Genomic DNA, 25,233 nt, shown 5'->3' on the forward strand with positions numbered 1-25,233 from the left:
TTTTGTGAAGACACAAGGAGTTTATTAAAGCCAGGAAAAAGAGATCCCCGTCTTCCCCCTCAGGAGGACAAAGCCGGACCAGTTGTGGTCTCGACCTGCTTCATCAACACCAAAATGCTTCTTCTGGTAGTAACATTTCAGATCAAAACCTAAACGAGATAACCAATACCTGAAGCAGTGGAAGCAGACAGTCACAGCTGGGTGACCCCGGGTGAGTCGCTCTGCGAGAACTGGGGCTGCCCAGCGATCTCTCTGCTGTACGTGCCAGGTTAGGTGAGCAGGCTGATCTTTTCCAACTTGAAAATTTTGGAGTGACTCCTCCCTAGAGGTGCAGGTTTCATAAGGATGAGAACTATCCATCAGTGACTTCATCTGCTGAATTTGAGCATCACATCTTTTGGCTCCTGTTTAAGAACCACTGCCCTTGAAAAGTGTATGTTGGACAATTGCTTGATTAGCTAACAGATACAAGAGACAAATAGAGACTAAATAATTTCCTGAATTTTCTGAAACTGAAAAATCTCAGCCTAAAAGGAGGAGAAATGCAACAGGTGATGAATCTGAGATGTTAGGATTTGGTTTTCCTCAGCTAAATCTGTCCATGTCTCCTGGAACAAATCTGAACCTTATTGAAATCAACCAGAACAACACTGCTACTGCCTAGGGAACCAAAAAGCTGAACTTTCAGACACACAAACCAACACAGAGACTATGGGGGAGAAACAGAGCAAAGCCTCTGGCCGCAGAGGCTATCTAGTTGAAAACTTTCAAGTAGATTTCTGTGCTAAATCTAATTGAGCTGCGCGTGTCTGTGCTCTGCCAGCGCTCTCCTCCTCAGTAAATGCCTGGGCAGACTCTGCAGGTACTTCTCTGCTGCTTAAATATGATGGTAACTGAAGCCCACGGCAGCTCTGCTGGAGCGGGGAGGGAAAGTATTATGGAGCCCATCTGCTTTCCAAGCTATGGCAGAGCTTCCCCTCAGATCCCACCTAGTCCCTTACCATCGAAGTAGGCAATGACACGTTCAAGCCCCCAGGCACGAGCCTCGTCTCCCACTAGGCAGGCAACACACCGAGAGGAATAAACCGTGACTGAGCTGGCCGAGCCCGCGCTGCGGACTCCAAACACGAAACAAAACCCTTCAATCGGAATAATCGCTATCAAAAACAAAAGAGCAGCAGGCCGTATTCTGCTGAGCCAGCGTATTGACAGCACGTGGTTTACTGGAGGCTGCAGGGCTTTGGAGAGTGAAGCAGCTCACCTCTTTCTCACCTGTTGTGCTACACAGGGAAAAGACATTCTCCTGGGGAGAGGAATCCCAGAGATTCCTTTTTATACTGGAAACATTTGCTCTATTTTTAATTTCCAAACTTCTCTTTCTTTTGTCTGCAAGTTGTTGCAGGTTTTTACTGGAGCATGGCGCTGGTGGGAAACTCCTGGTACGCCTCAGCTGAGCGCTGCTGAGGATCTGCTGATTGGGAGCCGCAGAGACTGGGTTAGCACTCCCTAAATTGAGAGCAACCATGTATCCGGGAAAGCAATTCTTTCTGGAGCTTTCCAACTCAAATCCCTTCCTTTGCTTCAGCCCGCTGTCAGCACATCGAGAGAGCTCGCCTTTTCTCACAGTGGGGCACGTTTTTTTTCTCCACATCGCTTTATTCCAGGAGATCCTTCCTGGCCTCTGCTTCACTTTGCTCCCTACAGCTGCGTTCTCCACCTCACGGTCTGCAGCCCAGTTATTGTCTCTTTGCCCCGGCACATCTTTTCTTACAGAAAGGTGGCAAACTTGAGGCTGCCTCTGTTGTGACGGTGTCACGGGTTCAAATCCTCGAGTGCCTCTCCTGATCGCCTTCCTCAGTGGCGCTGGTAGAGGCATCTCCTGTGGACAGTGTTTCTTGAGACTGCCTCCCAAAAAGTGCCTGTTAGCACAGCACATGCAAGGATGGTTAGCACAGCTCTGTGTTTCCAAATCGTACTTCACCTCCTGCCCAGAGGTGTCTTCTCTGCTACACGCCGCTGTAGCCTCGGGGCTGACTTTCCCTCCTGAGGTTGTGTTTAGATTCCCCCTAGATGTGTCATCCCCAGTGCCCTGGTTCCTCATGGGGGAGTCCCCGTGCTGTTCCCCCACTGCCACGCAGGGGGGCTGAGATCGACCCAAGGAGCTGCAAACCCCCCCACCCTGGCAGCATGGCCAGCGCGCGTTCTCCTCACCCAGAGCACAGTCCTGGCACGGGCCAGGGGAGGTCTGGGAAGAGTTATCTGCAGTGTGAGGGGGGCGTCTGGCCTTGGAAACGAAGGTGTGCAGCTCAGCTAAGGTGTTAGGGAGCTTCAGGAAGCCTAGTTCCTCACACAGCTTCAGGTGCCGATCACTCAGCTGAGCTGGCAGCGACTCCAGACTCTCCTTCAGCAGCTGGACACTGGATTTCACATCTGAAATCTCCACATCTTTCTGGGGAGACAGCAAGCAGAGCAGAAGCAGTAAGCAACACATTAAAAACGTGCAATAATAGTACTCAAACAAGAAACTTCTACGTACTATGTGTCAGTTAGACCTCTCAAGTTGGGTATTGACCCAAAGACCAGCAATTTGTATCTCCCTGTGTAACATGTATTCCCAAACTGTCCCACAAAAGTCAGAGGTTTGGGGTTGAGGGGTACCCCTAACCTGCTGTGTCCCCGCTCTACCAGGAGTGCTGCCTTCTCACGCGCTGGAGTGACACAGTCTTGCCGAAAGCAATTCCTGCAGCAGTGTCTTTGGAGAAACCAGACCTGTCCAGGAAGTCTCTAACAGTTCATTCCTTCATCTCTGATGCACACTTCTTTTTTCACCTCTTTTTTCCTCTCCCTGGGAAACCATCCAGCTGAAGGGACGAGGTACTGCACTTCTGGGAGATGCTCTCCCCTTGCAGGCACACACTGCACCACCTCCTCCACATGGGCCAGCGTGAGGAAGCGATGCTCTGTTGCGGCCTGCCACGACACAGCACTGCTGGGCTCCCTGCTTACGGATCAGGGTTTCCTCAGAGCTTACAGCAGTGTTGACTGGCGCTCGGGTAAGCATCAGTCAGTGTCTGGCCTAGAATTAGCATTTTAATATGTCTTTTCCCTTTCATTGTAACAGGAGCAGTCTACTTTATAATCCATCATTCGAAGGCAAGTTAATGCTTTGAAAAAGCGGGAGAAATTCAGAATGAGGACTCAGAATAAAAGATTAATTTCTGCACTTACGGCTGCAAGTCTTCTCTCCATCTCCAGCAGTGCCTGCTCCATTTGGCTTTTATCTGTCAGAGCTTTCAGCACTGAGCCACAGTGACTTTGAAGAGCATCTTGCACTAAATGGGGAAATCAATAAAAAACACATTTGGTCTTTTATTTGTAAATGTGAATAAAGCACTACCAATACTATTGCTATGTCCTCCACGGCTTGGCATGAAATACTTCAGTGTGCTGTGCAACCATAGCAATTCCCCGCTGAGATCTCCCCGAGCCCCAAGCGATGAACAATAGGCTAGATGTTTAACGCAAAGCACTTGAAATTTTTAAGATGCTGTGTATAGGCAAACCTTGTTTACCGTGCTCTATTAATATGGCAGCTGGAGATGAAAGGCTACGCGAAGCTGCAAAACTTGGTTGGCTCAATGCAAGGAAGGCTGAGGCTTAGCTGTCTGCCAGCTTCACAACAGGCACGGCCAGGGGAGGGGGACCCCAACAGAGCTGACCCACCCCAGGGCACCTGAGCCTCTTCTGTCAGCAGCTGAAGATGATAGAGATGAAAAATCCATAGCAGTCTTACAGAAGTCCTCCTTTAGGACAGAGAGAAAGAGCTGTTCGCTAAACATCCCTGGTCATTCCTGTGAACGGCACAGGGAGGTGCATACAGATGGTGTGGCCGGGGTGGAACTCGGCTGGTGGGAACAAAACAGGATGCAAAGCACTCCTGCTAAAACAAAGCACTGCCAAGCCAATGGGCCGGGATAACCGAAACTCTGGAGTCCTGCACTAGCACTGCCTGCCTGCGAAAAATCAGAATAAAGCCTACATTCCTACAAGTGGCTACAAGAGCTCTGCAATTTATTAATCCTCTTTTGCTACAGATCCAATGTGTTTGATCGACTCTGGTGTCATGGAGCTGAGAGCCCCGGTGAAGCTGTTCCTGCATGTGGAGTATTTATCTCAGCTCTTCAGTGCAGCACCTCTCGCCCCAGAGAGGTGTGCTCACAGCCTGCAGAGCCACAGAGCACTCGGGATCTCTCCTCCTCCTGCCCAGCTATTTTCATTAAGCTTGCAGGGACTTAATTATCTCGGTGAGCTCTGCCCTGCTGTCAAACTCTAGACGGAATTGGTCAAAGAGTTAAAAACTACTAGGGAGAGCAGGTAGCAAGTGATTGATTGTGCAGGCTTTGTTTCTGTAAAAAAAAAAAACAAAACAGGAACATTTTAAAAAGGTACGTTTGGGAAGGAAGAAAGGAGAAAGATCTGAGCAATTATGGACTTACTAGTTTGTTCTCATATTGTGCAAGGTTTTAGACTAAACCTTAAGGGAAAGAGTACTCAAAGACAGGGAGGGAAGTGGAATAAAATGGAACAAGATTTGATAAAAGGCGGATTGTGGCTGACTAATGTAATATGTCAGGATAAGATAGGTGACTTCTTAGACAAAAGCAACACAGTGTCCTTTCTGTGGATTCAGACAAAGCTTTTCAGTGGAAGTTGTCATGTAATATGAAAAAATACGAGAAAAATTAAGTGGATAAGCCTCAATTAAAGGGAAAACATTGACTCTTGAGAGGGGTGGCATGAGGGGACAAGGCAACTCTGGAAGGTGCTCCTCAAGGCCTGCTCATGAGCCAAATCTGCTTAAAATCTGCTGTAGTCACCTGGGTGCAAAAGCCAGTGGGCATTTAGGTAATTAGCAGGTGACACCAAGACGCAAATGCCAGCATCAGGGGCTACAGGTGAGCTAGGGCAGTGTGGCATGCGGCGGTGCATGGGCTCTGGCTGACGTGAACTGCTGCTGCTTGCACCCTGGGGTGTCTGGAAGCCCATGCACAGCCCCAGCCGTCTGTGCGCAAAGAAAAAAAAAGAGATTGAACTGGGACACGTGCAGAGAAAAGCTACAAGATAATTAACTGCTTAGATGATAAGCTCCTCTTACAAAAGGAGATTGAAAGCGTTCAGCTTACTCAGCCACGCAAACCAGAGGTGTCTGGTGGCAGGGGGCTGGAGGTGCTGCTCAGGTGTGGTGAGGCTGACGCTCGAGGGACGGGGTGCCTGCCAAGAGCTGCCTCCCAGCAGCAGGGAAGCCCTGTGCCAGGCTGTATTTTTATCTTTCTTTGCCTTCCTCTGAAAGAGCGATGCCTAGGCACAGTGCACGCTGCTGTCATTTGGGAGAAGGAACCCTGCAGTTGCCTCATCCATGCGTCTTCTCATACACATTGAGTTAAACCACTTCCACCTTGGCTTGCGGGGAATTTCTCAGCTTTTTCAGGATGCCCATCACTACATGCCTTTGCCTTGCTCTCTGCAGGAGAGTGGCCAATTTCTGAGGATTATCTGCACATATTTCAACTAATAAGCTCTCTGCTGTTGCAGGCAATTTGGTTGTCCCTGCTCTCCCACTGCCACATTTAAGCTTTTAGCCTCTTGCTCTGACAGATTTAGACTTTTTTTACAAATCACCAGGGAAAGCTGTGGCTTGCAGAATGGGTTTGTAACAGTGGAGTGAACGTTTGAGTGGGCCCTTTTAGACTTTGCATCTCCCTGGTTAGACCTAAGGGCTACCTGCAACCTGAGGGTAGGTTTCTGGGGTGCCTGCCAGCCCCCTCCTGGCCTGCAAGCCTGTAAAGAGGAGGAAACTCCTTTCACGTCACTTCATCGCCTTCCATCTCTACACAGTGAGGCTACAGGAAAGCCAGCATCATCAAGCGTACGTCAGCTTGCTGCTCTTCCCCATAGGCTTAATTTTAGTTCAGAATTATTTATAAAACTTTCTGATTTCCCTAGTCCATCTGTTCTTCTACAACATGGTATCCTCAGCCTAAAAATAGCACTGCATCCAGCGGGCTTGTGATCTGCACATACATTTGAGTCAGCACAGCATGCTGCAGGCAAGTAACCAACAGCCAGTCTTTGAACGCATTTCACTTGTACATGTAGGAGTATTCTGCAGAAAAAAACCCTCAGTACAGAGGAGGGGCACTCTCCTTCCATACCAGAGGAGTGTTCAGACTTGTCAAACACTATTAAACAAAATAAAAATGAGCATTACTCTAGGCTTAAAAAATAGGCATTGAGATGGCCAAACCAGATCAGATCAAAGATCCTGTTAGTCAAATCTCTTGTCTTTGAAAATGATCAAAGTCAGCTGCTTCAGAGACAGTTTTCTTCAAATGAACCCCACATCAGATAGTTATTGAATAACTTGATCATAGAGGAAAAATCTTTACTCGGTTACTGGGTGGCTTATGTACAGACTTGTGCCTTTCTTAAGGTATTTTACTCTAAACAAAACAGCTTTTTACAACCTGGATCATCGCTGTGTTTTGATTTGCTGTACCATTTTCTTCAGATGCTGCTGGTTTACATTAATAACATACGGAATATGAAATCTGGCATGAGATAAAAGGCTGTAGGACCTTGGGGTAGGTCTGCCGCCCTGTGCTGCAGAAGGTTTCCCACAAATCAGCCTGAACTCGGGTGCAGCCGCACTCCCAACAGCTGAAAACTACAATCTGAGCAGCCGAGAGAGGGAGCAGCAGCTTCCCAGCCTGGGAGTATTAAACAGCAACTGCTTCTGATGCCTACCTATCATCATCCGTGCAACTCGTCCTCAGATTGACACTGACAGTGCAGAGGATTTAAATAACACTTTGGAGGGAGAAGTACGGCAGAAGACACCTGCATCAGGGGACTGTGGGATGAGCTCCCCCCCCATCTCAGCCGGCTCCACGGCACATAGCGCCAGAAGCCCTGACGTGTGACGTTGAGGGGTTTTGCTATTCACCCAGACAACCGCACATCCTCTCGCCATCCACGCCAAAGTACACTGGAGTCTGTTTAAGACCCTCATCTCAACAACCTTCATTGCCAGTCACTGCACAGCTAGTGAGCAGCTGAATGGGAAAGGCATTTCCCGTATCGATTTTAAACATTTTGACTTTTCAATTAATACGGAACATAAGGGAGTCTGGACTGAGTGTCCCAGTCCGGACCACGCTGTTCACAGTAAACAAGCTCAAATCCCACTGTTATAAACACAGCAAATTCCCCTAGAAACCTTGCCAGCAACTACTGGGTCTCAGGAGTCTCAAAGTCAGTCGTGTTTGAAAACTGCCCACCAGGCACTGCATTTTGCCAGAGAATTGCATCAGCTCATACCTCTGTAAGGGACGTATTTTGCGTTATTTTGTAACCTTTGCTGGCAGGAGCATCAGAGGATTGCCTGTGGTATGCTGGCTGGGAATAAGCTTCTCATTTGCAATAAAGTCAAGGTGGCGCAGAGGATATGGCAGTTATGAGTTATAGCTGGAACAATCAGATACCAGAAAAGCAAAGCAGTTCAGAGAGGGCTGAGCTGTGAAAATCGGGATTTGTATTAAAAAATAGAAAGTTTTGATAGAAGTGTGAGTATATAAATAAAAATGAGAAAAAGATAAAAAGAAATGAGTTACAGGAGCTGAAATCAGAAGGAAAGAGCAAATGGTGAGCTGGCAAGTCAACCAGAGAAACTCTGTATGGAAGAACTGAGTGCGCAGGGTCTGCTTGCCTCTTCACAGCCCTGTGCACAGCACACCGAGACGTGTGCAAGGAACAGAGCAGCTGTGCCTGCGGAAGCTGCTCAGGCAAATGCTAGCTCATCTCCAGTGCCAGACACAGCTCTATCCACTGTGTGCAAGCACATATGGACAAACACTCAAAAGAGAACGTTTTTTATCTTACTGCATAGAGCATGCCAACCCAGCAGCATTTGGTAATGCTTTGGAAATATATTTTGGAAAATATTTTCTGTTTTGTTCTTGCCCAGGGGCTGTGCAGGCTGTGCCAAATGTGCTTGCTACCCGCTGCTATAAACGGGGCTGCGATAGTCTTTATATGCTTTTAATGAAGACAGACTTGATTCTAAGTTGCACCTTGCTTTGCTTTTTAGAGCTGTTTGAATGTCCTGGTGTACTACTTCTCTCTTTGAAAAGTGGCTCTTCATCGTCTGCATTCCTCTCCTACATGTGAAATCCTCCACGTGTCTCTGCCATGTCACCCACATCCCAAGGTACTGTATCATCAGTCACTGGCATTCAGTGCTTTATCAGCTCTGAATTTAGCTCTCTGTCACCTGAGTTTAGGAATTTTACATCAGTTTTTCAAGGAAATTGCCTCAGCTGAGATCTTTTCAAGGCACTAGTGCAAGTATTTATTTAGTGGGAACTTAATTATCCATCACTGTGATACCAGTCAAATGGCAGCGTTTATCAGCAACTAACCAGTGACAGATGAACCTCCCAGAAATATAAAAAGAATAACATTGCGGAGCGTATGATGATTTTCATTATATATTCAACATTCTGCAGCATGATACATTAAAGAAAGTGCCAATTTTTCTTTTCAATTGCTTTGAAAATCTAGCAGCAGGCACCTCTGTGAGGCTTCTCCTTTCATTCTAGGCACATTTATTTAAAATGAGTATGGAGAAGAAACAGGACAGCTGAGCAAATGGTATGGAATGAAGAGGGGGAGTTGTGAACAATAGATTTGATTTTCAGTGCCATGACAACAATTTCTGTGTAAGAGGTATACGAAATTCAGCAAAGTCCTGCTGTGGAGTGGACAAGTTGAGGCACTGAAGTAATTAGGAGGTGAGCAAATGCGTAATAGGAAGCTTGTTGTGCTGGCCAAAGCAGACAGATTCTTGTTTACGTTAAGGTCCCACCAAGAGCACTTGCCAAGCACAGCAAGGGAGTGCTCTTAGTATAACAAGATCAGTATTTCAAACGTACAAGCTATCACGGCCTCGCAAAGAATGCACCAGACACCACTTTTTGCCTGAGAGGGCTGTGCTGACTGAAAGGGTACCTGTTAAAGCTGTGCTTCGTGGAAGCCGTACTGTATCGCCCAATAAATATTACAGTGCTTTTGTGAAGGTCTGCTACCCTGACCTCACAAGGCGTAACTCACTTCACCTTTCTTACATGTACTGAAGCTGATTTCTTGTTCTTGCACAGAGCAGAGTCCTGACATGATGTTGGTAAAAAATGCCAGCATCAAAAATTAATGCCCTCTCAAAGGCTCAGATCTAAGCCAAATTAGAAACAATTTCCCTGGAGCACTTTCCCTCAGTAAAGACTGCTGTGACTAGCCACTTCAGAGATGGAGCTGTTCAAAAGTATTTTACATTATTGGGTTTTTTGGGAGGTCACCTTTTTATCATGGCAAAAGTGCGCTTCACTGCTTGCTTCTTCCTTCAGAAATCATCAGTACCAGTTTTGCTCATATCTAAAATATGATCGTTTCAAGCATTCAAGCATTTCAAGCAAGAGGAGAGATGGAAGACTTCAAACTAACACGTGAAAATCTGAGAAAGCTTTAAAAACTGAAACTGGATACTCAGGATATAAATATCTAAGTTATTTTTACTGTGTATTCCTTTAGTGCTCTGGACAGTCTAAAAACTATCACCCTCCAGGCAGAACACAAAAACAGAGAGGTGCATTTATCTACGCATACACGGTGTTGAACCACACAACACCTAAGTTCTTTGACAAAGCACAAGAGAACAGAGAAAAGGAGAATACAACAGATTAAGAGTGGAAAAACAGTCCAGTCCAAACCGTGGATAAGTCTTATTTGCTCTTCTCGCTTATGCAGAGCAGCTGTGAGTGGCATGACTTGCGTAGTTCACCCCAGCTTGGAGACAACACGCTGACATTCAGCAGTTTGACTGTGCCCTCTGCTGTTAACAGAAATATAAAAAGGACTTACGTGTCTCGGAAATGGTTTCTAGGTGAACCACAATGGATTTGTTTCTTGAATCGAACATTTCTCCAAACTTGTCCAAGCATGCTTGCAGCTGCAAAAAACAAAGGCAAGTGAGAAAATTAATACATTGCCCTTTCTTTGTTTGCAAAAATACAGCCCCAAATGCCACAGAACAACAACTGCAACTTGTGGCATGGAACAGCCTGAAAACGGTTATTTATCTGTCGCTTGAAACACTTTGTCCAGCTGTTGGTTGCAACCCCAAAGGAGATCTGTAATGGCTCAAAAGGCTCATGAAATGTTGCAGAAGTCTTAACAGGATTTTTTTAAATACAGATATTAATCTGTAAAAAAAGCATTAATAATAAGATTAATCAAATTAATTATAAAAGTGTTTGGGGAGAGACTTTCAGACAGTAAGGCCACACTGACTTATTCCATAGAGTAGCCTACTTACTTTCTTGTTCTTGTTCCCAAGACTCAGACAAATTCCACTGCTGACTCTGAGGCAAGGCCCTAAAGACCTTGACCCTCAGGACAGGCCACAAAGACAATGGTATACGCCAAAAAATTGACAATTGTTGGTTTAAAGTATTTGAGTGCTCAAGACAAACAGTGTAATAATTCAAATATCAGCACAGTAAATGAGAGAAGGCAAATGTCCTGTAGCATTTTTAACTCTTCATTATTCTGTACTCTGAAATTGAATTAACTTACCCCTTGAAGCCTGTCTTTGATACTGGAAATAAAGGTGCTTAAAACCTCTCTAAAATGAAAAAAAAAAAACAAAACAAGTATAAAACAGACATGTAAGTTACTGAAACAGACAGAAATTGAAAAGATCACAGTGAATATGAGACACAAAACACTGCTAGGCATAGCATAGTGCGTAGTGTAAGCACAGAAACCTGCTTACTTCAGGGGGCATAACCCTTTGAAGTCACCCTGCTTGTTTTAGGAAAACATGGATTCTGCTGTGTAGAGTAAGAAAAAAAATAAATATACACATTATGTATATATACATATATATCACATACATGATTTTTTTTTTTTTTTTAACTCTCCCATTTTTGGCTTAGCATTTGTGCCTCTCTCAAAAGCTGTATTTGGCATGTACACAACTATCCATTAGCTGCTGGGGTGTTACCCCCGCGCTATCTGCTCCGGAAGGACCCAGCCTCGGCAGAGGTGACGTGCTAGTTGCTGGGATACATGGGTATTGTATTTGGGCTAAAATAACTGTGGGAAAAATACAGGAAAAGCTTCAGCATCGACAAAGCTCAAGCCAGGAAGAACAAATACTCAAATCCTTTCCTCCTGAGATTACGCCTGTGGTTTCTGTTATCCGTTCTTTTAAGTTGAGCGAGCCTATCAGGAACCATTCACGATTAAACCGTCAAACCGCAATGCTAGGACGGTTGCTAAGCAAAGTGATAATCTATTTCCTCTCTGAAGATTTGGGTCATTTTAAACCAATCATTTAGCGATCCAAATGGCAACAACCAAAAAGGTAGAGAGCAGGTAGAGTCTAGTTACGAGAATTAGGCAGGGCTTCTGAAATCTTTCCAGCCTTATGGAAAGGAAGATATTCATTTTATTAGTCAAACTTGTGGGGGATACAAATGGATAAATTACACATTTATCTTTGCAAAGATAATATAGCTAATTCTATAAACAGGCTTCTAATCTGGGAGTGAGTCTGGAGTGTAGGAAGGAGCATAATTCATTTAAAGAAGAAATAAAGGATAATTAAGAGTTCTGCCTAAACATTTAAAACTGTTTGTTCATTTCTCATAATTCACTTACAAAAATCCTCCTCTTCTGTAATAGGCAGAGAATAAAATTTTGCCTTATCAGAAGTATAGTGCCCATTGCAAAAGAGAAAGAGATACATAGCCCAATATCATCAAAGGATTTTCATAAAAATGTCTTTCACTTTGGATGTTACATTACAAAATGTACAGCACTAAGAACTATTTATAGGTGCATTGGGGAGTTTGCCATCTTTCATTTTTTAAATGGTTAGCTTGTTCCCTAAAGTCCTTTAGGACCTACACATACATTTAATTCTTAACATCTGACAAAGAGCAGATGCAAATTACATTGTCTGTTACTAAAACCACAAGATAAAAAAATCTTGTATACCAGTTACATTCTAGATATGCGTGCAGATTTATAAAGGTGTAACCACTGCATCTTCCACTGCACACAAGTACGCTTGGCAATCTCATCTGGCCTAAATGTGAAGGCCATCCTCAGAGTCCCTTTAATCAATCTCAACACAGTCTATAAAATTTTGAGAAATATGGGCTTTCACAGAGAATCAATACACACCCCCCTCCCCCCCGATTAGGTAAAGAAGGACAAAGGTAAATTCAGGTTAGAGTTTCGTTGTTCTTTGTGGCTTATGGCTGACTATGTTACATAAATCACATCGCAAATAAACTCTATTCTCTTATCCTGAGACTCTTTCCAATCAGAGATTATTTAAAACCTGAAAAGATACTTTTCTTGGAGAAATATGCAGCTATGTCATGTATAAGACTTTTAGGAGGGGAAGAAGGGGATGCAGGGATTGATAACCACCAGCACAGAAGGAATTTCCAATGGATGTCTACATACCGATCATATTTGTCCTTTATTATGTTCTTATTCACTTCAAAATTTTCCAAGACATTTTTCACTCTTCCTGCACCAAAATTAAGTGAACCTTTTTCTTTTGTATCTTCCTTAAATAACTGTGGTTTTGTCTGGTATTTGGTAAAAATACTGGGCTCGCTCTAGTGCACAAAAGAAAGAAAAATGTTGAAGTATAAAAATAGTCAGAACATTAATCAGAAAAAAAAAATTGTGTACCAAGTGCTTTGCAGGCAGAGGTCACACTGATTGGACGTGACAGATGAGATTGGCCGAGGAGATTAAGAATTTTACGAGATTATGGCTCACTTAGTGTGCCTAGCTAGATCGACTCTCTGTGGAACTGAGACCTAGCCCGAATTGCTCCAGACTCAGGCTTTTCTCTCATCTTGACGATTTTCTGTTGGCTGCGATCATCAGATGTGCAGATTTTTTTTTTCTTGTCTGCTCAACACAGAGATTATAAATGAATTCCAGTGTTCCTGGAATTGTGGAAAAGTTAAGGATGTCAGTGGGAGCTCTCTGTACAGGAATCTAGAGAAATTCCTACTGAATTTCCTGGTGGATGACATCATTTTGCTGCCAGCTAGCAACATTACCAGATAAGTTCTTCACACGCTTCAATATGCATTTCAGAACAATAAATTTAATATTAATATGAAAGCTCTAAAGACCTTTTTCATTCTACAAACTTTACAAACACTGTGTGACAAAAATGGAAACGCCTTTTCCTTAAAACACAAGAAAACATAAGAAAATGCAAACTCCATTAAATTTTCTTCTTTCATTATGAGGAGTGAATTTCCTTTTTAGTGTCTGATGAAAAGCTGCCGCAGTTAATCAAAATGCAGAGGAAAGCAGATAGAATCTGGAAGTAAAGGAAAGCCCACAGCCACCGAGCTGGCACCACTGCTCTTTCCTAATCTTTGCTCTCAGGTGTCTTTATTCAGATCTGAATGTTCCTGATAGCAGTGCAGGAACTATTTTAGTGAGGCTGGTAACATCAGAAACATGTAGGAGACAGATTCTGAGCGTAGAAGCTCTTTGCACAAAACTATGTAAGCATCTGCCATAACAACAATACAGCAAGGTAATTTTCAGTTAACGGATGTAAATACTGAATACCTCTGTCATTCTTGCAGAAAGCTAATGAAGAGAAACACAGTATTTTTCAAAGAGGAATAGATGTAATATTCTACCTTAGCTAGGTGGTCGAAAGACCACAGCTTAAGAATAAGTTCATATTATTTTAATAATTAAAACAATGAGACTAAAGAAAATAATACCTATCTCAATAATAATTTATAGTAATCTGTTTTAAATAATAGGTTTTTTTTCAGCCAACCAGGCTGCTACTCTGTCTAGTCACAGTAAATGTGTGTGTGTGTATCAAGAACATAACTTGATTTGGGCAGTTACTAACATTTGCAAATGTTACCACCTCATTTCAGCATTTTCCATTGACTTTGAATGGTGGCTGTGTGCCTGTACAGGGCTGAACGAGAGCGAGACTCACATCCTGGGCGTTGTGCTGTCCCGGCTGCATGCCCAGCTCCAGCGGTGCCACTGCTGACTGCACATTCTCCGGGCAGAACTGCGAGCCAAAGAGCAGCTGAGAATCACTCAAACTCGAGTAGTCGCTAGGAGCACTGCTTTGGATGGAAAACTTATTAGGCCTGAAAGGGAGCAGAGTGGGTTGTGAATGAGTCTGGAGCAATTAAGAAGCCAAACAGAATTCCCTACATGACCTGTGGGAACTGTTCAAGCATGGCTCACCCCAACATGTTCATTTTCACTCTCCACTCAGAGAGGGTACCGTCCCTATAACTGGATAATGTTTAACAGCATGTTTTTGCTAGGCAAAGCCAACTGGCTTATCTTAAACTGGCACATCCATACAAACACGTTGCCGTTCCTCTGCATTCACCTTGAAGGGCAAAAGGCGTTTCTCCAGCACGTTCTGCAGACAGAAGACTGAAACTAGGACTGGCCACCTAACTCAGTTCGCTCTACCTGCCTAGTCAGTCAAGTCCCAGTTTAAGGGACACCTTGGGGTTTGCTGCTTGCAAGTGCTGGGCCTCTCCCTTTTCACTACTGTGGATAATTTCTATTGTAGCTCAGATGATGCTTGGCTTACTCAGAAGGCAGTTCCAGCAGAGTAAACCTTTCTGACTGGTAGCTGACATTTCTTGGGCATTTATTCTCCAGATGCCTTACGTCTGACAGACTAGAACAACAAATAAATAGGTAGCATATGGCTGGACAAACCGATCTGCATTGTTAGAAATATTTCAAACATAGTAACATCCTACTCAAAAGTTCTCTTTTTTCCCCTGAGGATTGCCCAAATAAACCTTTTCCAGCTAGCCTTGACTTTGTGCTATGTTGCTCTGATTCTACTCCTCTTCAGAGACACGGCTTCTAGTGCTTTATGAACTAGGATTGTGGCACAGTACCAGCTTCCCTCAAACAAGGGTTTCCCAGCACAGCTGCACTGCTTCTCACTGTGTCAGAGGCTGGCTTCAATTTTTTGCTAGCAAAGAAACAGACTTTTTTCATTTTTAATATGAACACTATTCCATTGCTCTATGTCCACAAGGTCTGCCAGAGTGCTTAAGCTAGGTCCAAACATAAGAAAAGCTAGGCCAGGTTTATACTCTCAGTTCTTACTGGTTCTTAAGCTACCAAAATGGAGAGATGCATTGCTACCTTTGCAACTGGCAATTACAGACTAAAATTAATGAAAAATATTCTTACACAGCGTTTTCCTTCCATATCAAATCATATAAGTAAAGGAGAAGGATTAGGATACTAATTCATGTGTATAACAAAAGATGATCACCCCAATATTTATTAGCAGTGACGTGTTCAGTTAATTCCCAGTTTTGGAAGGAGCTCAAACATCATACACACAACAGGGAAGGGATTTAACAGCAGTACTTGAACCGCTCGGTCTCCCTCTTCGTTATATGGTAGTGTCACTGACAATATCGTATTAATACGTTTGGCTTTGAGCTCAGTGAGTACACTGAGCCGCAGGCAAAAATAGCTGAGGTACAGGTTTCTGGATTCTCAAAAAGCCTGATCAATCTGTCTGAATTCAAAACTTCTCCCTCAATCTGTCTCTGGACCCCAAATCTACAAAGAAAGAACTCTGAATACAACTTTTACTAGCACAGCTTCTTGTTTCCATCTCAGCTAATATTTGTAAAGTAAAATAAATTTTCTTAATATACAGCCAGCATGTCAGGGAGAGATGTGAGCAGACAGGCTGCCATGACTCCACATGGGCAAGACCTCGGCTTGCAATGTGAGTATCACATCTCCTGCACCAGTTTTCTAAATCCTCCTGTCTTCCAGCTGAAAAGGCTCCCTCTTAGTTTAAGGAAGGGGTTTTGTAATCCCCAAGTGCTTTACTGTCATGTCAAATCCCCTTTGAAAGTGTCTAGTGCAACTGGTGAATGTCACATCCCATAACCTCCTCATTTTCTTGGTCCCTTCACATTACTTAATGCCTGAAGTACAAGATTCCTGTAACAAAGAGTTTTATGATTGCTATTTTGAGGAGTGTGGAGCTGAGAGGGCTTTATGAGCCAAGTGACTTGCTAGGCTCGCTCTGCACTGACACTATGACCAAAGGTGGCTGTGGGCCACTCTGGAGCCTAATTTTTCTGTCTTAAGTCCACTGCCTCAGAGGCTGGTTTAGGAACAATGGCATTTCTGCAAATTAGCGGGGGAGATGAAACAGATGTCTTTTTTGAATACACTCATTCCCCTGAGCAATGTATTTCTTCCTCCCTTGCTTAACGCTGCTGGTAATTAATTTACTAACAAGACCATCTGGCCAAGACATCAGCCTGGCCACACTTGGCCCAGGCCCATCCTCAATGATGACATCAGACAACTGTGATCAGATCCACAATCAGGCAGCCACAGCTCTTCTAAACCACCAGACCATTCGCTTCAGGATGCCTGGGCTGCAGGGATGCATGCTCTGTCCTAAATATAAGTCCTTCCTTATAAACAGTGAGGAAACATCCTAGATATTTAATCTCGGTTACAAGTCCCTCCTAGGCGATGCAACAGAACTTTTAGCTTTCTGCTAAAAGAAGCCATTCCCTGAATCGTTCCTGCATTTGTAGGGTATTGGCACTAGCATGTGTGTCCGAAGGAAAACCAGCTTTAAATATGTAAGACAAATGCCATCATAAGTTCTTGTCAGCTACAAAAAAAAATGCTAAATCATCCTCTGCTAACTGATAGAACCAGTTCTTCTTCCCACCTAACTTTATACAAGGTATTACAATATTGGCAACACCAACCCCTTCTGTAATATGAGCGTGATCTAAAAAAAATCTGCAGCCCTCTGCATATCTGGGGAGTCAGCTGGTTCTTCGCAGTCTCCGTTTCCCTGTTGTCAGTGGGAATGCCCCCTCCACAGGAGAAGCTGGATCTTCTGCGAGCCTCTTTCACTTTTCTAAGTTACAGTTTACACTTTCAAACATTTTAGCACAACCATATGCAAATGTTCACCTTTCATTCAAAGGTTCTGCCGTGCCCTCAAAGAGCTGTCAGATAAAACACACAAGAGAAACACAGCATGCGATAAATACCCTCTTGTGTTTCCTAGATGTTTCTAGGAGCATTGACAAGCTAAAAAATCATAACTATAAATTGCCACAGGCCTTATCGGTCTTTTTTTAAAATCTGTAATTTTTACTTTGTTGTTTGGATCCATCTTAAACATTAAGGTTTAAGAGTCAGTTGGAAAAGCAAACTGAGCCTTCTACAACTTGCAAAAGAACATCTATCCACGGTACTGCTGTCAGCGATTTTATTTGGTTCTATCAGCCCCACTGAACCCATGCCAATGTCCCTCCTCTTCCCAAGCGCTGTGGGTGAAGCTCACTTACGCCTTCCTGACACATTTCTTCAAGATGCAGTAAAGTCTCTTTCCTGAAGAAGAGATCTTTTTCTCCTGGTAGTAATCCTGAGTGAGATCAGTGACATACCATTCCTTATCTCCTGAATCCCCTCCAGAAAATCTCCCAGCCCTTTCTGCTCCTCCTCATTTAGTGACCAGGGCTGCATCACAACAAATCCAATTGTAATTCTGGGAGCTGCTGTTCACCTGCTTTTCCTCCTGGCTTTCGTCTGTATCTATAGGAACTGTCTCTAGCTCTGCTATGCTGCTCTCGTTGTCACTATTTGCTGCCTGGCAATGTGTTGTGCAAATGAGCAAGGATCAGCGTTGGCTTTGGGTGCAGAGGAGCTTCGGCTTCTGTGGCTCCGGAGGAGTTTAAATCAAGGAGTTTCAGCCGCTGTTGCTGCTTACAGACATTTGCCATCTCTTCGCTAGGAACAGCCACAGCATAAAATTATTCTTCTTCTTTCTGTCCTCTGGAATAGCATGACCTGCTTGCTGCAAATAATTTGTGCTATATCCTAAAAGGAATTTCTACAAACAGATTTTGGCACTGGCCCTAATGCATTAACCACAACAAAATCTCTCTCGGTTCTTCAGCTCAAACACTGCCTCCAGTTTCCAGATTCCAGGCTTAAACTCCTTCTGGTCTTGTTTTAATTCCTCAAGGTAATTTTTTACCTTCTGTGAGCCACTCCATTATTCATTCTGCCGTGATTCAATACTGCCCAGACATTCTTCACCTTGGAAACCGTGTTAGCCCTTTGTCCTGAGCCGGTGACTGGTTGCAGGGGCTTGCAGGGCCTTTTCCTGAGGAGGAGACTGGGATTTCTGCAGAGCAGCCCTGTTTACTTACACAAAACATATCCCCAACAATATTAAGAATTAGACATCTGGAGACACAGAGTTTTGCCCCTCCATTCTGAAACTATCTTCCAGCCTGCACTTACAGTCCTGGTTTCTCAATCCTCCACGGCTCGGGATTTTTACGGTTGCTCTCTTGATCTTTGCCCTAGCTGTCTCCGTCATTTTCTGCTTATTCTGGGACCTTAAGGCGACTTCAGAACATGTGGCCCTGCTATATGGGATGGAATGTCATGGGATAATGGATTGAGTGAAGGTATTAAATTTGGAAGTTTCTTCTCAACAGCAGAAATAAGCCATTGAGAGTAACGGTCCAAGTAGGCCTTAACTTACAGCACCATTTTTGAATGCCTTTTTAATATTTTCCTCATATATTGGGCTTATGTACTCTCTGGCAGGCTTTCTGCTTCTGATATCTTTGGAATTAGGTGTATTAGTAGCTTTTATGCCTTTAGCAAGTTACTGCTTTTCTCATGGAACAAGAAAATTCTCATAAGTTCAATTTAAAATCAGAATATATTAGTTTCTATTTTTCTATTTTTGGTTGTATTTCATTTCTTGAAGGATGCCTTCTCATTTTCAGCAGCCATCTCTCCCGTGCCAGGCCAGTACTCATCTTTCTCTCATCTGATTTGATAGCTGGTACGCATTTGTTCTGAGCTTCAACATGAGGTCTAAATAATCTCTATGCCTCAGGCAAGCATTTAACCATTTTGGCCATCCACTCTAATTTCTTTTTAATGAGCTTCCTTATTACTATGTCAGTGTCAATTCTGGAATTAAACACCAGTGGATTTTTTGGCTTCTGTTGCTCCTGCAGAGATGTCAATTCCAGTTCACCACCGTCACTCTCGTGGCAGCACTACAAGAGTAACGCCCTGAGCTCCGGTCTTGTGCACAGCTCGGGGCCGAGGCAAGACGCCTCTCTTCCCCCGGGAGTTCCCTGGCCAAGGCAGGTGTTTATGGTGTCTGAAAATGTACTTTCAGCATCGCACCCCGGTGACACTTACTCAGTCGATAAAAGGCTGATTGAAGCATCGCTGCTTTTGCGGCTGCTGTTCTCACATCCTCTGCAATCTTTCTTTGCCTGCCCTTCTGGCTAGGCAGCCAGCAGCGCTGCTCTAACGCAGCACTTTCCCTAATTAGATCTGGCATTTCAGTTCACCAAAACTGTGTGGTTTGTCGATACACTTAAATTGAGCCTAAGTTTTCTCTACCGTATAGCTGTCATTCTATCCATGTGACTCCTTCCCATCTTCTTAAATAATTGGCACTCTGCTACTACAGTGTCCAACTAGATAATCTGCCTTCTCCTGTGTTTCAAGGATCTCTATTATGTCAATATTCATACATAAAAACAGGTAAAACAGGGTCGTTGGTTCCCCAGCCTATTTCACGGCCTGCTAGTGGTTACAGAGAAGCATATCTGTGTCTAAAAGACAGATAACGAACAAAATCCAGAGCAATCTTGGGCTTCTGCAGAACCGCTGCTTGAGGGTATTTTGTCACTGGAGCTCTGCATTTCCTAGGGACCTGGTGGCAGCTGCTCTCAGAAGTAACACCCTGACTCAAACTTGCAAAGAACTCACAGCGTGATTCACACCCTGCCTAGATTATACACTGATTTTATGTTTCATTTTTAAAGCCCCCTGAAAGACAGTATTCTGGGAATTCTAAAGCATGCCCTGTTGTGGTGAGAAAGGTTTCTAGTAACAGAAGTGAGCCAGGAAAAAGTAATCAACACCTTTTCCCCCTATTTCAAATACACACACACGCACACACTCCTATGAGTAACCTTTTTTTTCCCCCTTGAAAAAGTTAATTCTTCTCCTGAGAACCTTCTCCCTCTTCTTAACTTCTGCTCCAAAAACTCCGCCGCATTTTCCGTAACATTTTGTGCCCTATTTGACCCTTTTGAACTCACTTGCAAAAAATGTGGAATGCTGAGGAGTGGGTGTTAAATCTGGTTATATTTCCTTCCTGCATTAATAAACGAGTTAAAAGGGAAGACTTTGCAACTGACAGGATACTTTGGAGGAAGAGAGAATTCAAGTGATCCCTTTCCAAACAGGCACCTGTACTTCTACTTATTTCCTTTCCTATTGTATGACTCCACAGAATGATTCATATATTAAAAAGCTATATTATATATTTTATATGTGATATAAAATGTAACTCTATAAAATAGTGTATAATATTGTGTATTTTATATATATAATGTAAATTTCCCGTGCTCAGTCTCTGACCAGAAAGTAAGTCACAGGTTTTCAAACTATTTAGAAGCAACTTATAGAAAACAAAAAACCCCAAACAAATAAAAGAAATCTGAAGGTACCAAGAAGACAACAGAATTATGTGATGCATATTTATAAAGACAAAATCATGACAGATATAAACACGTTTTTCCCTGAATTGGCTGCCCTTTGACCCCCGCATCTGTGCAAAATTCAATTAATTCATACATATATGACAAGTATTTTTATAATGGGCAAGAAAACTACTATTATGTTTTCATTATCATCCATCATCATGGTAACATCAGGCCAAAGAGACAGTATGACTAAAACCGTGGATCTGAACAACAGTTAGTTATGTAAGTGGGTTATTTAACTAACAGAGGCTCAGAGGACCAAATTCATCAATTAGCTTCTTCATTGTTAAACAAGGAATAAATCTCACTGTCTTCTTTAGCCAGGTGATACAAAAGGTGATGCTCAGCTGTAAAACACTGAGCCCGTCTTACGTATTTGCACTCCAGAGGTTTATATGCAAATAGTATTTGCTGTTTCACCATGTATTGTAGATGTGGGGAGTTCTGGCTGATGTTTGACTTCTGCTGGGAAAAAAATTAAGCCATGCATAGAAATGCAGTATATGGAATAATTTTAGAGTTACATAATGTGTAATAATATTGCAAATCACAACCCATTTTATCTACCCACCACATGAGGGAAGAGGGAACATTTAACTTATCTAATTAGACGTAGATAGGCCATAGGACTTGCCTGAATAAACCCCGAATAAACCAGAGAATGGCTTTCAGCCAATGCTGGTTTTTAAATTCCCAGCAATGGTGGACCTATCACGGTGCCTGGCAGGCTCAGAGCCATGCAGGCACAAACAGGATCACAGAGTAGGCTAATTAACCATCATTTACCAGACCGTAATTAACCATAAAGCAATGCTAGATGTGTTTCCCCCCCATCACTATCAATCACCCAAAGTGTTTATTTTTATAGAAAATTTCCTCACGATCTTTCCTCCCCACCCCACAGCCCAGGCTCACCCGGTGGCTGTCGGTGTGCTCAGCATCTCCTTGATATTCCAGACGTTAAAATTCATGTTTCTTTCACAACTGACACCCTCGCCGGGAGCTCCTGGCCCTCACCATGATCCCAGGTCTCATGGCCTCTCCCATCCTGCAGTGGCCATGCCGTCACATTCTCCTGCAAGGAGGAAGAAAATGGAGGGAGATGGACAAGCCCCGCTCGGGGGCAGCGTCCCCCTGTGCCCCCTCGCTGTGGGGAGAGCTTGGGGAGGGGGGCATGGCCCTGCAGGCCGAGGGTAGGCCCGGCCAACATGGCCACCCCAGGCCTGGGCCCAGTGGCTCCCTATGGGCCCAGGGTGCAGCCACCTGCCCCACAGGAGCCTGCGGGTCCTGGCCTCACAGCCTGGGACTGGGGGTTCCTGAGGTCAGCTCAGGGCTGGGGGCCCCTGGATCCCACCCTGGGGCTGGGGGTCCCCGTATCCCACCCCAGGCTGCAGCCCCCAGGACCAGGACCAGCCCCAGCGCACCCATGGCAGGTGCCCGACTGGCCCCTGCCCGCCCACCCCTTTGCCTGGGAGCAGACCCCCAGGAACACAGGGGCCATCATGGAGTGAGGGGAGGAAGAGGAGGCTTAGAGCCCGGCGCAGCAAGGGCTGGTCCCACAGCAGCGCGGAGGCCATGGCACCCATTTACTTCATGTCCAGAGGCTGTGTGGTCTCTCATGGAAATACCTCTCACAAAAATGCAGAACGATTTAATTCCCCCCATTAGAAGCATGACAAAAATAACCCATCATCTAAACATTCCGCAGAGAAAGATTCTCAAACATGGTTTTACTGGATTTTTTTCCTTGTGCTTCTGTATCCTCCGTCTTAAGGAATGGAATTAGAGGAACCACTCACGTTCCCCTTTATGCTTTTTTGGCTTTAGTATTAAAGGCAGCCTGGAGCTCAGAGGCGTCAAAATAACAGCTTGCTTGATGCATGTATCTGGTTTCCTAATCAAATCCCGCAGAAATAAAGCTTTCACTTTCTAGAAGTCACTACGGACTTTTACCCGTAAAAAAAAACTTCTTGGAGCGACTTTGCTGCATTGTTTTTGCTTGTCACTACAGCGCTAGGGCTGGTATAAATAGCTCGGATTTTTCACAGTGACTTGTTAACTCTCAGCTGGACGATGAGCCTCTAATGGTTTGATTTTCTAGGGCTGGAGTGGGGAATCACAGCCTGGATTGTGTTCCTGCTTCAGAGATGGGATAATGGCCAGACTGTCCAAGGCAGCTGTGGGCTGGAAGGCAAACCTTCCTCCGGAGAGCTGTGCTGACAGGAACATTAATGTCTATTGCGCTTGTTGAGTAAATAAAAGCCTTATTCTGCTCCTGAACTGCCTACAGCCCCTTTGTACAGCCTGGTGCATGGTGTTGCTGCCAAGAGCCTTGTTGTGTGTCCAGGTCCTATATGGACCTGCATCATAAATGGTGATTCTCCATCATTTTATTGCTTGTAATTGGAAACTTGGCCCAGAACTCCCTTCAGAAGAGACTGCAGAGCACTGTGTCTGCTTACAGCACTTCCACTGCCCTTAGGAAAGGATTTGCCAGTGCTTTGCACACCAGCGATAAGATTCGGCACATTATTTTAGGTTATTATACAGAGCTATTCCTATTTCTGGTGTGGCTGGAGCTTTCTGGTTTGAGTGTCTACCGAGTTTATGGAATATGATAAATGAGATTTTTGTATTTCCATCTCTCCTGACAATGGAAAGAAATTTCTATAAGGAAACACGTTTTTTTAATTATAGGTTTGACAGCTACCTCCAGTTCCAATCTCCCCCATCCATAACACGTTCTGGGGAGATTAGCCACATTGCCAGGCGCTGGCTTGTAGCTCTCCTTGTATCTGAAGTAACAGACTGTGCTTCTAACATTAGAGAGTGTGGCCAGATACTTCAAGCCTTTCATTTAGTAAAAATTAGCAGAAGCTGCCAGGAGATAGACAGTAATATATGTGCTATGTCCCTCTATTTTTTTCTTTTTTTTTTTTAGTGCATTTCATTAGAAACTCACAGGAGCTCTTCAGTTAATAACATGTCAGTCTTCAAGGGTGGTCAGGGCCATCATCCTTTTGCCTGAAGATCTCTCCATCCACCCCAAGATGCCCTTGGCCATCATCCTGGTTGCTCTCCTCCCCTCATTTGGATGGGATCCTAGTTCTGTGCCCAAAAGTGGAGATAGAAAAGCATGAGAAATCCACACTTTTAGGAGAGGTCAGAGATTTCTGTTCACCTTCACCTTGGGTGGAACAGACAAGCCAAAGAGCGCTGTGGTGGGTTGATGTGCCAGGCAATTGCATGCATGAGGCAAGGTGCTGCTGAGAAAAGGGCAAACCTCTTGTGGGACAGGGACCACCAGCCATGTTGAGCTGGGCACCAGCGCTGCTGGAAACACCGCCGCAGTGGGGACACACAACAGTAAGAGGCTCCCGAGACACAGCTTCCTGCTCTGGCGTCTCTTGGCTCTCTCCTTGTGTTTGGTAAAAGCAGCACTGGGCACCCCATCAATATCAGGGAAAGCTGCGAAGTTGGCACACAAGGATGTCAATTTGCCAGTGACTCAGCATTTGATTTATCCCATCCATGCGATGCTCCTGCGGGAAAAGCTTATTAATCAGGTCTGCATTTCCAACACAGCTCCATGATTTAGGGTCCCCTGTGACTAAAGTTTTGGTGAGAGTGAAGTTAATTATGTATCTCCATGGCTTCTGGAAAGGGCTGGCAGGCTGGGGAGAGGCACCCCAGCCCACAGCTGCACTGAGGGGTCTGGCACCTCCCAGAACTCTGGGAAGGAAAAAGCTCACCAGGGCTGAGCACAGGTCAGGGAGTGCTGTGAAAATGGGGCGCTGCTGCAATATTCATAGAAGGCTGGAGCCACGTCGTGCTTAGAGGTGAGGGTCCCTCTGTCCAGTCCCTCCAGCACAGCGCAAGGCACTGACCTTCTCGGGCTGCCAGCACATCCCCCCGGCCGCTGAGGTACGGCTCAATCACTAATTCGGGACTCCCTGTTGATGTTGGCCCTGGCACAGCGGTGGTTTCTATGGCAACTCCAGAGGCAGATGCAGGGACGGCTTCAGCCGAGGTACAGCCAGACCAAGTATCCCAGGATGTTCCTCCCAAAACACAGGCAAATGGCCATGTGGCACACCAGGACGGATCCTGTGGTCACCACACTGGGCAGGCAGTGGAGGCGATGGAGCATCAACACCAAAAATATCTTGCAAATGCTCTTCTCTAAATTGTTTCCAACTTGCCCCACGTTGTGATGCCCCCAGGCAGACGGCACAGCCTGCCCCAGCGGTGTGCCGGAGGCTGCCACGCTCTGCCAGGATTTGGTCTGCCATCTCTCCAGCCCTGCTACCCACCTGAGGATAGTGCCGGCTGTCTTCTCCAAAAGGTCAGGCATCTGCACTCGATATTTACCCAAACCTGTGAGATCTTTCTAATGTTGCATCAGTGAAAGATCAAATGCCTCACCTGCCTCTGTGACTGCTGCTCTGTGCTTTGGGGCGCGTGACTC

The 25,233-nt window shown here is 44.7% G+C and overlaps 1 protein-coding gene across 1 annotated transcript; it reads right to left on the reverse strand.

The window, feature by feature from the left end:
- Window positions 1-17: 17 nt before the first annotated feature.
- Window positions 18-23,826, reverse strand: IHO1 (interactor of HORMAD1 1). The gene is made up of 8 exons (XM_086755703.1): window positions 23,728-23,826; window positions 21,681-21,840; window positions 14,123-14,282; window positions 12,592-12,749; window positions 10,687-10,735; window positions 9,973-10,060; window positions 3,229-3,332; window positions 18-2,449 (listed from the first exon to the last, which is right to left on the reverse strand). Exons 2-8 carry the CDS (start codon window positions 21,734-21,736, stop codon window positions 1,142-1,144), a joined length of 1,923 nt encoding a protein of 640 aa, XP_086611829.1. The 5' UTR covers window positions 21,737-21,840; window positions 23,728-23,826; the 3' UTR covers window positions 18-1,141.
- Window positions 23,827-25,233: the final 1,407 nt, after the last annotated feature.

This window comes from Chlamydotis macqueenii, chromosome 10 (assembly GCF_036417535.1).
Source record: "Chlamydotis macqueenii isolate bChlMac1 chromosome 10, bChlMac1.mat, whole genome shotgun sequence".
NCBI lineage: Eukaryota > Metazoa > Chordata > Aves > Otidiformes > Otididae > Chlamydotis > Chlamydotis macqueenii.

What these genes read in the sequence shown, in the direction of transcription:
- IHO1 (XM_086755703.1), bottom strand. Translation starts at nt 21,736, where the DNA reads ATGAATTTTAACGTCTGGAATATCAAGGAGATGCTGAGCACACCGACA. An exon ending in ATAAAGGACAAATATGATCG is followed by an intron (nt 10,736 to 12,591) that starts GTATGTAGACAT and finishes TTTTCATTTTAG; the next exon opens with AGAGGTTTTAAGCACCTTTA. An exon ending in TCAAAGACAGGCTTCAAGGG is followed by an intron (nt 10,061 to 10,686) that starts GTAAGTTAATTC and finishes TGTTTTTTGCAG; the next exon opens with CTGCAAGCATGCTTGGACAA.